At 39.1% G+C, this 15,186-nt stretch overlaps 1 protein-coding gene across 1 annotated transcript in view; it reads left to right on the forward strand.

Annotated features, from left to right (window-relative positions):
* Positions 1 to 15,186, forward strand: part of LOC136851983 (pseudouridine-5'-phosphate glycosidase-like) — an 86,718-nt gene that overhangs the window by 32,753 nt on the left and 38,779 nt on the right. Inside the window, 1 exon segment of the mRNA XM_067126385.1 lies at positions 6,275 to 6,362. Coding sequence (XP_066982486.1) covers positions 6,289 to 6,362 — 74 coding nt within the window. The 5' untranslated portion in view covers positions 6,275 to 6,288.

A 15,186-nucleotide genomic window follows, 5' to 3' on the forward strand; every position in this document is an offset into this window, starting at 1 on the left:
AACGAAGTAAATATGTATTGCTCGAAAACCCATGGAACATTTTCCTCAATAGATGTCACCCCTTGTTTAACAAATATAGTTGACAAACTAGATTGGAATACTTGTGTTGATTCATACTCAAGTGATCATTTTCCCATAATACCCCTATTAAATAATAAACCGAAACCGTACTCTCCACATTATAACATGCAAAAAGCAGATTGGGACATTTTTTAACTTGCATACCAGAAATATACCGTCAAATGATTATTTGAGAAATCACAATGAGACAAACAAATTCTTTGTATCTTTCATTAAAAAGGCGGCAGGCAAAGCTATTCCTCATTCAAAACCCCATAGTAAAAAACATAAAGTCCCCTGGTGGTCAAATGGTCTATCTGAATCAGTATGAAAAAAAACACTCTAGCAAGAAAGTTAGATACTCTAAACAGAAGATTCAATAAAATAAATAAATGAAAACCATTCTTGGAAGAAAATATATTAAAAATGACAATTGTACTATTAGAAATAGATGGATTAAAACCCTTATATAATAAAATATCAGCTAAATTTAGAAAGGAAGTCATAAAAGGTAAAATAATATCTTGGAGGTCCTGTGCATCAGAAATAACAAGCGAACCATCCATTCAAAAAGTATGAGAAAAATTCTGAAAAATAAATGTAACAAATATTAGACCACCCAGACAAGCTATATTGGTTAATGGCAAAAAAATTTTAGATCCCTTCGAAATTAGTAACATAATTGGGGAAAGTTTTGCCAAAATAAGTAGTGACCAAAATTTGGACAAACATTTAAATAAAATAAAGAATAAAGCAGAATCTGTAATACTTAATTTTGAAACAAAGGAAGATACATACTATAATAGGAAATTCAATATGGAAGAGTTGGAATATGTCTCTTGAACAGCAATAAATCTGCTCCTGGAGGTGATGATATTTGCTTTGAAATGATGTGCCACCTAGCACCTTTGGCAAAAATCATACTTATTAAAACTTTACAATAAATTATGGCTCAGAAACTTGTTTCCAGATGAATGGCAAAATGCCACAATAATTCCTATACTGAAATCTGGAAGAGATCTTAGTAATGTGAACAATTATAGACCAAAATCTTTAACAAGTTGGCTATGCAAGTTGTTAGAGAAAATGGTAAATGCACGACTTACATGGCACATATGTGAAAATAAAATTTTAACTCCTTCCCAGTTTGGCTCACAATGTAATCGATCTACATTAGATTCTCTATCTAATGTGGAAGACCACATACGCAGAGGATTTGAAAGAAAGCAAATTACAGTAGCTGTCTTTTTTGACATCCAAAAGGCATACAACACTACTTGGAGGTATGCAGTATTAAGACCATTACATAATAACATATGCAGCCATCTTCCTAAGTTTATTAAAAACTTTATGACTGATCACACTTTCCAGGTGAGAATAGATAATGTTTATTCCAAGACATTTCCACCCGAAAATGGAGTTCCACAAGGGAGTGTCCTTAGTGGTACTCTGTTTACATTAGCAATTAATGATATCAGTAACATGCTACTGGTTGGAATTAAAAGTACCCTGTATATGGATGATTTTGCCATATATTATACAGCATCACGCATAGAGCATGCAGAACGAATGATTAATAAAACCATAATAAAAATAGATGAATGAACCTCATCTGTAGGCTTTAGATTTTCCATAGACAAAACTCAAGCTGTCATGTTTTATAAAAATAAAAAGTGGAAAAAGGTGAAGAAATAGAATTGAAAATCTGAAACCATAATATACCAGTTAGCCCAATTGCAAAATGTTTAGGATTAATATTTGATGCACACCTGAATTGGAAAGCCCACATAACTTACATAAAATCAAAATGCAAAAGGGCGCTAAAAGTCTAATTAAAAAACTATCACACAAATTGGGGAGCTGATAGACATACTCTTACCATACTGTATAAAGCAACAGTGTTATCAATCATTGACTACAAAAGTGAAACATATGGTTCAGTGTCAGAAGCAGCACTGAAAATATTAGATCCAATTCACAATGAAGGACTAAGAATATGCATAGGAGCATTTAGATCCTCACCGGTCTCATCAGTACAAGTCGAATGTAGCGAACTGCCACTGTTCCTCCATAGAGAGTTCATAACGTTGAAAAGTGCATTAAGAATCAAGACAAGTGATTCACCAACAAAAAATCTATGTGATCTAAGGGATATATTTATAAACAATCATCCACCTTTCCCAATTAGAGTAATAGATTGCTTGAGCCACTGAACATAAATATACAAGTACCTTCAACAGTGAAGTTACCACCCCATTGGACCATGAATAAAGTAAGGACTTGCACACAGTTGAAATATTTATCAAAAAGAACACCATAGACAAAAACCATAGATCATATAAGACAAAAACATTCACATTACGCAATTTATACAGATGGGTCTAAATCACAACATGGGGTAGGATATGCAGCTATATCCCAGAACAAGTCATATCGGTTATCTTTACCTAATAATGCCTCAGTCTTCACAGCAGAGTTGTGTGCAGTTGCAGTAGCCATCAAAATTATAAAGCAAATATCATTCAATAAGTTTGTTATTTTTAGGGACTCAAGAAGCGCTGTAGAAGCTGTTCAAGGTTACTACTCAAAAAATAATATTGTACGGGAAATTAAATATGAACTCCACATAATGTATAATACTGTAATGGAAAAATATTGGAATATGTTGGATCCCTGCCCATGTAGGGATTAAAGGAAATTAAGAAGCTGATAAAGCAGCTAAAGAAGCAGTCCACATGGCAAGAGCAAATGTAAAAATCCTGATTAGTGGTTACATAAGACATATAAAAACAAACATTGTAAATAAATGGCAAAATATATGGAATGAGGAACCTATAAATAATAAATTGAAACATAAAATCCAGTGTTGGAAAATGGAGCTCATCATGTGAGAGAGAGAGATGCGCACAAGTAATTCTGATGCGTCTGCGAATAGGCCATACTCGTTTGACACATGGACACTTGACGAGCAGTCCACATGGCCCTCCTCCCTAATGCCCAGAATGCAAAGTGTTGATAACAGTCAAACATGTGTTGTGTGACTGTCCAAAATATAATCAACAGCGATGGGGGAAATTTTATTGGAATCTTATACATTTTCAGTCATCCCAATTTTAAAATTCATGAAGAAAAAAGTTAAGTATATCTTAGTTTAACCAGACCACTAAGCTGATTAACAGCTCTCCTAGGGCTGGCCCGAAGGATTAGATTTATTTTACGTGGCTAAGAACCAACTGGTTACCCAGGAACGGGACCTACAGCTTATTGTGGAATCCGAACCGCGTTATGACAAGAAATGAACTTCTATCACCAGAAATAAATTCCTCTAATTCTTCATTGGCCGGTCAGAGAGTCAAACACTGGGCCAACAGCGTGCTAGCCGAGAGGTCTACCCACCCCTCCAATGAAGAACTCACATTCATGAAGTGTAACTTAATAGACAAAATATAAAACCAAGTAAATAATGAAAATACAGAAGCCTGTAGAGCATTAAAAAAAAAAATTATGTAATTTATTAAAAATTTTATATTCCTTTTAAACTTTAATTTTTTTTTTGTATGTATGAAAATGAGCAAATGCATTTATTGTCTATACGTTTTTCAGAGTAAAAGTATGTTCATTATACAGTTTTTTCTTATAACTTCATTTTCATTTATTCACCATCATGCGAATGACTTATTTGGTCCCAGCTCTAGGCCTATGGCCTAGACCTGGTGTTTCATCCTAATCCTTCAGGCCAGCCCTATAAGAGCTGATAGTCAGCTCAGTGGTCTGGTTAAACTATTTTGATGATAATAATAATAATGGACCTCTGTGCCTTTCCGTCAACATAGTGAGGGAAGCGCTGAACAAAATTCAGGTTCATCACAACATTACGATGGCCCTCTTAGCCCCATTCTGGCCCATGAAAGAATGGTTCCCGGACATGCTATGGTTGTTGGTGGACTTTCCGAGACTCCTTCCTCAAAAACTGTGTCCACTCACACTTAAAGAGATACCACCAAGGGTTGTCCACTCTTGCCTGCCAGGCTTCAGACTGTTGGGAAGCTTGTCAGAGCGAAAGGGTTTTCAGGACGTGCTTCAGAGGCTATTGCAAGATACAGGCACCAATCTTCTGGCTGCATCTGCCAGGCTAAATGGGTGATTTTCCGAAGCTGGTTTCTCAGACACGTCTCTTCTTCAGAGAAATCTGTGACCCAAATTGTGGATTTCCTCCTTTGTCTGAGGAGATCTAGGAATCTTTCGTCCTCCACCATTAAGGGGTATCGAGCTATGCTTAGCTCAGTTTTTAAGCATTCAATTCTCCGACCGGCCAATGAAGAATTAGAGGAATTTATTTCTGGTGATAGAAATTTATTTTTCGCTATAATGTGGTTTGAATTCCACAATAAGCTGTAGGTCCTGTTGCTAGGTAACCAACGGGTTCTTAGCCACGTAAAATAAATCTAATCCTTTGGGCCAGGCCTAGGAGAGCTGTTAATCAGCTCAGTGGTCTGATTAAACTAAGGTATACTTAAGCACAGGAGCTTGGACCTTTCATCAAACCCAGATCTTAATGGCCTCATCAAGTCCTTTGATACGTCTAAACAAAGGAAGGACGATCCAGTCTCCTGGAACTTGGACCCCTATGTTCCTCTTCTCTGAAGAACCTTACCTGGAAGACTCTTCCTAGTGGCCTTGGCTACTGCAAAACAGATTAGGGAGATCCAAGCCATCAATAAAAGGGTAGGTTTTTCACAAGGAGATGCAGTTTGCTCCTTTACCCTTGGTTTTTTAGCCAAGAACAAGGACCCATCCAAGCCCCGCCCCCTTTGTCTCTCCATTAAGAACTTAATGAACATCCTTGGCTCTGAAGAAGAGAGAGTTCTTTGTCCTGTTAGAGTTTCAAGGTATTACCTGAGCAGGACTGAGAAAATCAGAGGGCCATCCAGCAACCTCTGGTGTTTTGTCAAGAATCTGTCTCGCCCTCTGCATAAGAATGCATTGTCCTTCTTCCTGAAGGACTTAATTTCTGAGGCACACTCTTAGATACAGGAGGACATTTTGCCTACTTTTAAAGTGAGGGCTCATGACATCAGGCCAGTCTCTACCTCATTAGCTTTCAGGCACAATATGTCCCTTACTTCCATTCTGCAATCGACCTACTGGAAGTGCAAATTGGTCTTCGTATCTCACTGTTTGAAAGAAGTCAAATTTGAAAATTACTGTACCTTAGGGCCATTACCAGTGGCTGGCATGGTATTGAGGGAGGAAGCGTAGGAAGCTCTCTTTTTCTCCTACTATCTCTTTGCCTCGGAGTCAGGAGTCAAGCTTTGGGGAGCCTGGGAGTACAATGTACCTGGAGTACCCACCGGTCTGAGTGGATGGGTTGTGGATTTTTCAGTGTAGGTGACAGCATTGTCTAGTTGTTTTTTATATTGGCACTGCACCCAGGGCAAGGGCACTTGTGTATGCCTTGCCAGCAATCAGGCCTATCCTCTGCTGCAAGGCTCCCGTTTAAGTAGAGGCGATCCACAGCTCAACCGCCACGCCACCACAGGTTAAGATGAGCACTAACTAGTGGCAGTATTCGCCTGCAGTAGCTGTCTTACCAGGTAAGGAAACGACAAGCATTGTTTCAATGCTAGCAATTTTTTCTTTTTCAAAGCCATTACCATGCCCTAATGTTCTGGAATAGAGTATATCCATGTATATTCAATGTGGGATCCAGCTATGTAATTACTTGGTAAGTTACTTATATGAAAATGATATTTTCATAATAAAATTAAGTTTCATATATACTTTCCAAGTAATTACAGAATCGGAGCCCGCACTCCTCCCCTCTCATGGACATAAGGGCACAAAGAGAATGAGGTTATCTAAGTCGTTTCCAGTACTCCTGTTAGTGGGCGGGGCTTGTCACCTACACTAAACAATCAAAGTGCTACTGCAATTTTTTAAAAATAAGGCTGCTGCGCAAGTTAGAAACCATAGCTATGTAATTACTTGGTAAATATATATGAAACTCAATTTTATTATGAAAATATAATTTTTTCAAAAATTAGATTTTTCTGCTGTGATCGCACTTGCATCTCGGCAATAAATTTGTCAGTGCTGTACAAATTGTTACTCAGAGCCAGTGTTACACAGATATGTAAATATTTTATTAATGATTTTTTGTAGGTGAAGGCTCTCACCTTATAATAAATGTTTAATGCTTGTTTCAAATTTCTAGTTCCAGGACCAAACATGTTGCATAGAAGCCATAGCATTTTCAAAGTTTTAAGGCCATCAAGGTTGGGATTTCATCTCTTCTGTCAAAAGTAAGTGATTGCTTTTTTTATATGGATGGAGTGGATGAGAAAAGCATTTGGTTTTTGTTAGCATCCCTGCTAAATCTGTGTCTGTTTTATTCACAATCCCATTACAAGTAATCCTTTATTTATCTGGATCTTCCTTATCCAGAACTTGACATTATCCGGCACACCCAGACAAGGGACTAACAACCAGAGAGATATATAATACGGTAAACCCCCAGTATTTGGGGGGGATGCTTACCACACCCCCCATGAATAGCTAAAATCTGCAAATACTTAAAGCCCCTCTAAAAACACTTAGAACTGCCTATTTTGGTAGTTCAAACACAAACAACCCTCTAAAAATGCTTATACCTGAGTATTTTAATAGTTTTATCACAAAAACTTCATTTAGTCATGAAAATGATATGAAAATACGTAATTAGTGAGTATTTCTCAGTGAAAAATACCGCTAATGGGCGAGTTTTCCATGAATAATGTGTATATATGTTCCACAGAGAAATCCGCGAATAGGTAAGTCCGCGAATTGTGAGAACGCGAATATGGGGGCGTATACTGTACAGCACTATATGTAAATTTCAAGCAATAAAAAAACACTCCAATGGTTGGCAATGCTACGTGGCCTACACTCATAAACTGGCGGGGAAAAGGTTGGGGGGGTAGGCCTGGAGAAGTTTCAAAGTGTGGGAGAGGGTCATGTGGCTGAGTGCCATGGGAGAGGAGGGGCAGTAAGGCTGTGTGGAGGAACTCTCTCAGAGAAAGGGTTGTTTTGGAAGGTGGGTGGAGTAGGGAAGTAGTTTCCCTGGCTGGGGAATACAGTGTTGGATGGGTAGAAAGGGATAGGAAGGCATCGGACTTTGCTAAAGCTTCTTGTGTTTTGTCTTTATGTTTATGCTTTTTCCACATTTGAGTCAAGTTTATGTAGTTGTTTTTGAGTTGTTTGACATAATACAAACCCCTCAGTCACTTAAAGCCTACTGCATTGGATAGGAATCCTAAGGTGTTTAGGGACTGACCATGGAAGAACAGGCCATGTAATGGGTTCCTCTCCTCAGTAGAAATAGACACACGTATATGTGCCTCATGCTGAAAACATGAGTACAATCAAGTTAGTCCATGTTCAGAGTCCTGTGCCCGGCTGTCTGAACAGTGGGTGAAGTTTGCCAGGAAGAAGAAGAGAGAAGAAGGTTTTCCCAGTGTCATTGGAGGACAGTACGGTAATACTCTGCTGGTGACACCGAATGTTCTCTTCAGTACCTTTCTCCCTCCTGTCAAACTTTTGCCTCCTGTCGCCACTCCCAAGGGGGTGGTGTCCTCTTTGCCAACTGTTATTATTGTTTTATTAGAGGGCCACTGGGAGGCTGTGAACCGGCCTGGTTCATCCCTGGGAGCCTCTCTGCTCAGATGAGGATTTGTCCTCTGGGGGAATCTCATTCTTGGGGTGTAAGGAAGAGCTCTCCCCTAACCCGACATTGATTCCAGGTGCTGTGAAGGCTGAGAGACTTAGGAAGCAGTGGCCCCCCACTAGGCATCTTGGGGGAGCTTAGCGTCTTTTCTTTTATTGAACATTTGAAGGTTATGAAGGGAGCTAAACCAATATGGAGGATCTAGGATCCAAGTAAGGGGCCATATTCGGGTGAAGATTGGTTTCCGAGGTTGGGTCTTGGAAGACTGAGCCACTGTCATTGTGAAGGACAAGGGTCCTAACCTATTGGGCCTTGATTTGATGCCAGCTCTGGGGTTTCATGTCAGTTTAGATGACTATACTGTTCATGCTGTTGCTGATAAGTCTAAGTCAGTAGTAGCTAAGTATCCAGAAGTGTTCAAGGATGAATAGGAACTTTCAAAGGCCTAGAAGTTTCTTTTGATTTGGAAGAGTCGGTATCCCCTAGGAACTGTAAGGCTCGTAACTTTCCCTGTGCTATGCGTACTGTACTAAGGTTGATGCTGCTTTAGATAAGCTGTTGGAGCAGAGTATTATTCAGCCTGTTGCAAACTCTAATTGGGCCGCACCTGTTGTGCTTGTACTAAAAGATGACGGCACAGTTCGTATCTGTGGTGACTATAGGTTAACAGTCAGCCAAGCTACTGAAGTCATACACTATCCTGTACCTAGGATTGAGGATATTTTCGCTACTTTGGGTAGTGGTAAAATTTTTTCAAAACTTGACATGACGATTGCATAGAATCAAATTTTGCTCAGTCCTGAGTTGCGTCCTTTGACTACTATAAATACCCACCAAGGTTTGTTTCGGTATAGCTAGTGCTTCAAGAATTAGTGAGCATGAGGAACGTCTATGTGAAGTTCTAAGAAGATTACAGGATGGATTGCATCCTACTAAGAGTTTTTTTTGGGGGTAGATAAGGTGCAGTATTTAGGTTACACCATTGACTCTACAAGGCTGAAGCTGACACCAGAGAAGATGGAGGCTATTTTAAGTGTTCCCGAACCTGAGGAGATAACCCAGTTGCCTAGTTTCCTGGGAATGTTGGAAAAGTTAAGTATATCTTAGTTTAACCAGACCACTGAGCTGATTAACAGCTCTCCTAGGGCTGGCCCGAAGGATTAGACTTATTTTACATGGCTAAGAACCAATTGGTTACCTAGCAACGGGACCTACAGCTTATTGTGGAATCTGAACCACATTATGATGAGAAATGAATTTCTATCACCAGAAATAAATTCCTCTAATTCTTCACTGGCTGGACGGAGACTCAAACGCTGGGCCAACAGCATGCTAACCGAGAGCTCTAGCCACCCCTCCAAAGAAGAACTGGGGAATGTTGAACTTTTACTGGAAATTCCTTGTACATGCTTCTGTGGTCTTAGAACCCTTGAATGAACTTTTGAGGAAGGATGTTCCTGGAAGTAGAATGCCGAGCATAGTCAAGCTTTCCAACAGTCTAAGTCTCTATTGCTTGATGCTTGTTTAATCCATTTTGACCCAACTCTACCTATAATTGTTTTTGCTGACAGTTCTAAGTATGGACTGGGTGCAGTTCTATGTCAGAAGAAGGATGGTGAAGAGTTAACAGGTGTTTTTCCATCCAGTACTCTAAATAAAGCAGAACGTAATTATTCTCAAACTGAGAAGGAAGCACTGGCATTAATGTTTGCTCTTGAAAGGTTCCATCATTATCTCTGGGGTCATATTTTTCTCTAATTACAGACCATAAGCCTCTGTTAGGTCTATTTAACCCTAGCAAACCTATTCCTGAAATGGCTTCTGGTAGAATCCAGAGGTGGTCCTAATGCTACAAGCTATTCTTTCGAGTTGTATCATCGCTCAGGCAAGCCCTTAGGTGCTACTGATGCACTAAGCAGATTACCTCTAGATCAAGCTCCTTAGTCTGTGCCTGTGTGTAATGAGTGGATTCAGTTGGTAAATACCCTCAATACAACTCCAGCAACTGCTAAGGAAATTAGTAAGTGGTCTGCTAAGGATCCCTTGATTGCTCAAGTTCTGTTTCTTGATTGTGGCTCGCCCAAGACAGGTGAGGCTGAACTAAAGGCCTTTTTCAACCTTAAAGACAAGTTGATTATTCAGCAAGATTGTCTTTTATGGGGATCTAGAATGGTTATTCCTTCACAAGGAACTGAGAGTTTGTTAAAGGAGTTACATCAAGGGCATTTAGGTTCTACTAAAATGAAACAGCTAGCTCGTAGTTATTTTTGGTAGCTGGGTTTAGATAATGACATTGAATAGTTATCAAAGAGTTGTTCAGTATGTCTTGCTACAAGAGTTTCACCTAAGAAGGTGCCTCTGCATCTGTGGGATTGGCCTGAAAAACCAGGGGTAAAGATTCATGTTGATTATGCAGGTCCCGTGAATGGTATTTATTTTCTGGTACTAACTGATGCACATTCTAAGTGGATCAAAGTCTTACCTACAAAGGACAATAGTTCTGTTGCTACTGTTAACCTAATTAGGAATGTTTTTTCACATTTTGGCCTACCATTAACTTGAGTATTGGACAACAGTCCTAATTTTGTATCTACAGGGTTTGAACTATGCTTAGGAAAGAATGGAATTCATCACATCACATCTGGACTGTATCAGCCTAGTACAAATGGACGGGCTGAAAATACTGTTAAAACTCTAAGAGTTTTCTAAAACTGCTCTGGGGAAGACTGGAGATTGAAGTTGGAGCGATTCTTATTTCAGTATAGAGTACTGCCTCATTCTACTACAGAAGTGTCTCCAGCGGAGTTGATGTTTGACCGGAAGTTACGTACAGTACTAGATCTGGTCCATCCTGATAAATGTGTAAAACAGACTGAGTTGTTTAAGCAAGAGGCACAAAAGTTAAATTATGATGTTACTATTCTTCAAGGGTTACAGCTACAGCCTGAGTCACCTGTCGTGGTGAGAAACTATTCAACCAGTTCTAAGGATAATTGGATTCCAGCAAAGGTTTTGAAGCACACAGGTCCTGTGTCATATAAATGTGAGTTGCCGGGGGGTAGCTGGGTAAGACATCACCAGGATCAGATGTTGACGAGGTCAGCTAACCCTATTCCCGCCACACCAATGAAGACTAATTCACCCATTAGGGACAGCTTTATTCACTTACCTATAGGGACTGAAAGAAGTGAGGGAGCTCCGAAGGACCCTATATCTAAAGCTCCAGTCAAACAGGCCCTGATTGACTTGATTTGTAGGGGGCGGGGTAATGGAGTAGTATGTGATTGTATATATATATATATGTATATATAAATAATAAAGAGGTATGTCTTTCAGTTTCCTTCCTGTTACATAAAAGCAATCCTAACATTTTGTTTATGAAAAACATTACCTAATTGTAGTGGGTAGATATTATTCTAGAGGGTGCTGTAAAGATAGCATAGCAACAGCGTGTGTGAAGCCATGTTGCAGAGTACTTGGCTAAATGTTGCTTTAGGCAGTTCTCCTAAATGATCCTTATTCTAGCACCTATCCTATAATGCCATACTAACCAATCCTTTTCCCATTCCCTTGCCTACTTTAAAGTATTGTTATAGATCAGTGTCAGTGCAATCTGGTAAGTCCATACTATGGACATTCATTAGTGTATAATGTTATATAATGTTAGCCTATGTACCTACTTACCGGCGTTATTGTGAAACTTCTGGTTGCTGTCCAATGAGTGGCAGCAGACTACCCACCCAGGGAAGTGTGTCCTAACTAAGGTATAACATATCCCTAGCCTATCCTACCAGGAGGTGATCAACAGTATCAATTTAACCTAAGTAACCTCATAAGTTTTAAGTAATGCTTATTGGCCAAGCCATTACAAAAGTGGTGAATTAAGTGAGGTGATTAGAAGATTCCCTGAAATGTTTGCAGATGTACCTAGGCATACCGATCTGACAAAGCATGAGATAAAGACCAGAGAAGATGGAAAACCTTTTAAACAGAGAGCATATAGCTTATCACCTTTCACAGAGAGACGTTTTGAAGAAAGAAGTTGAATATTTGTTGCAGCATGGATTAGCAGAACCCAGTTCAAGTTATTAAAGTTCTCCTTGTGTGTTAGTGAAGAAACCAGATGGCTCATTTAGGATGTGTACTGATAATAGGAAACTGAATTCTGTAAGTGTGGCTGACAGTTATCCCTTGCCTCTTATTGATCAATTACTTGATAATATTGGACAAGCCAAGTTTGTTTCCAAGATATACTTGTTGAAAGGTTATTATCAGATTCCCTTAGATGAGGATGCTAAGTTGCTATCAGCTTTCATTACTCCTTTTGGACTGTATCAATACACTGTTTTGCCATTTGGTGTGATAAATGCACCCACAACATTCCAGTGAGTGATGGATCAACTGCTAGTATCCATAGGTGTGGGTGTATACCGTGATGACATTGTGATTTATTCTAATACATGGTAAGAACATCTGAAGATTTTAAGGAAAGTGTTCAAGAAACTACGGGAAGCAGGACTGCAATCAACTTACAAAAAAGTGAGTTTCGAAAGGCAACTGTTCAGTATCTGGGATTTGAAGTTAGAAAAGGCCTCCTCGCTTCTGTTGATGCTAATGTAGAAGGTATACATAAGGCAACCCGCTCAACTACCAGGAAAGAACTATAAAGATTTTTGGACATGGCTGGATTTTATTGCCAATTCTGTCCGAATGTCTCAGCCATAGTAGCTCCCCTGACAGAATTTGTAACCCTGTTGTATAAAAATAGAGAACATTTTTGGAAAGAACAATGTAATCACAAATTATTTATCCCATTGTGAATCACTGGATTCAAACCTGGGGTAACTAATCTTCTTGGTGGGAGGAATTCCATGACATTGCCTTGTAAAACCTATATCTTTCCATGATTTTGATATATTTACTGTTCTAGTTATAATGTGTTCTGTGTAATGATGATAATTGTTGAAATATCGCACGTAGTCAGATCTCAAAAGAGTTAGTGATTTAGATAACCTAACGGCATAATTTATAATTAATAATACCTTTTTATAATTTAGTATGTGATCACACATTTTGTCCCCCAGCAACAAGTGTTCTGTACTTGTGATTTCGTATGTTGTGTTTTGGTTCAGTTGTCATTGCGAGAGGTAACTTGTTAACAAGCGAGGGAATGGCAATCAAGTCGTGTAAGGTTTTGTCTTATATGAGAAAAAGACGAATGATTTCACAGTGTTTCATGTACTGTTCTGAAAACCAACTTTGGTTCTTTGTCTTGTCTTGAAAACGTGCCGTTTGTGACTGGCCGTCTGTTTTGATCGTGTTGAGATTTCATTAAGAGCTTCGTCCCATGTGATTTTCTGGTTAAGATGTGTACCTCATTGAGAAATGTGAACAAGTGTTGCACTGAAGCATATGGCAATTGCGTCATGTTTAAGATTACATTGCTCTGATCACATGTTGTTCTAACGCACTAGTTTTGTCCCAAAACATTTTGCTCAGGTAATGACATCATCTGACTGTTTCGTTTCTAACTGGAATCCAAAAGTTCGTTCATTCTGCTTTCAGAGACCGTTCGTGTGGTTCTCTCTGTTTAAGATTGCATTGCTGTGATCACATATTGTTCTAACGCACTAGTTTTGTCCCAAAACATTTTGCTCAGGTAATGACGTCATCTGACTGTTTCGTTTCTAACTGGAATCCAAAAGTTCGTTCATTCTGCTCTCAGAGACCGTTCGTGTGGCTCTCTCTCTCTCTCTCTCTCTCTCTCTCTCTCTCTCTCTCTCTCTCTCTCTCTCTCTCTCTCTCTTTCTTCAAAAGAGAGAAATTATTAACATAAAATAAAAATATTTGTGTGGTCACTGGTATTAGTCTTAGCTTTTGAGATCTGAATGTAGGAAAAGTGTGTAATGGCACATAACAAAAAAGTGTTTTGTGAATCTCAAGCAGCTGCAATGGCAGTCGCAAGAGAGAAGAGCACAGAACGCCACCGAGGACAGATGTCCTTACCCTTGCCTAACCCTCGAACCTTCCACATGTTCGAACCAGTACACCTTTGTAGTGGCATTTTAATTCCCTCCTCCATCACCAGCGCCCTATCGAATGAGGACATGATCGTCTTGACTAAGGTAATGTACTGGAATAAGGTTTCTTAGTCAGTCACAATTCCTGTTATTTCTCTGTCTGATTTTCATTTATTTTCCATTGTGCGATCACCTTCAGTACTTTGTGTTGGAGCATCCAGTGTTAACGTAATTATGCATTTAGTGTTGAACTGAGTTATTTGGCACCAAACTGTGCTTTCCCTCAGTTCCCTTGGAGCATGTAATTATTGTTGCAAGTAACCACCTTGCATATATTGCAGATAGGCCTCGACTGTGGAATCACTCGGCTCTATCCCAAGTGCAGTACCCCTTTTACCCCCTCCCATCAGCGATATTCCTTTTATGAAGACATCTTCGGCATAGAATATTTATCCTGCCCAGTAATTCGTCATTCTTGTGACGTGTGTTTTGTTATGTAAATACAATTAGTTAAGGGAACCCTTGAATTTACATAATCTTCCCTCACATGAAGAAGGCCCTAAGCCAAAGTATTTTCCCTTGCTTGTTTGTCTACGAAGTTGCCCTAATATTGAGTCAGATGTGTAATAAATACAGTAGATTTCTTGATAATGTAAGGAACTCCCTGAAACCCTGCTTTCATGTGTTGCCACCCAGAATCAATTAAGTATCCCTTGGATATTCATAGTAATTATATATATATATATATATATATATATATATATATATATATATATATATATATATATATATATATATATCTACTGTATATATATACACACACATATATATGAATATAAAAGGCCCATAAAACACTATTTAATCGTTGCAACCATATATTTCGGGCACTTGCTTCTGTGCCCCTGTTCACTGGTAGAATATGGACAGATGAAATGTTACAAGGGTATATATACAAAGCATATATAGGTGTGGAATTAAGTCTCCAATGGTATGCAGGTGACCGTTTCTTAAGAAGGAGGAGAATAACCAATTCCCTAGTGGTTTTTGGCCTCATTAACTCCCGTTTGGCGATGATTCTGGAGGTTGTGTTCTCTGGCATACCTTCTTCAGAAGCGGTCTGAGGATTAAAGCGTCGATGTCGTCCAATTTCCAATGTCCTCCTGACAAGTTCATATTGTTGGTTTGATTGATGATAGCAGATTCCAGCATCTTTCTTTTGTACAGACAGCTACTTCTGAATGGAATCCAACTTCTGGCGGCGTTGAGATCCAGAAAGGATTCCAGTTCAGGTAAGATTGTTTTGGGTTTCATGCAGGAAGTCTTTAGCTCGATTGGCCGAGCAGGTTTTTTCTAGCTGCACTACCCACCATCCTCTTCTCTGTGTGGGAATCAGCTAACTTTAAC

The sequence above is a fragment of the Macrobrachium rosenbergii genome, chromosome 3, assembly GCF_040412425.1.
Source record: "Macrobrachium rosenbergii isolate ZJJX-2024 chromosome 3, ASM4041242v1, whole genome shotgun sequence".
NCBI lineage: Eukaryota > Metazoa > Arthropoda > Malacostraca > Decapoda > Palaemonidae > Macrobrachium > Macrobrachium rosenbergii.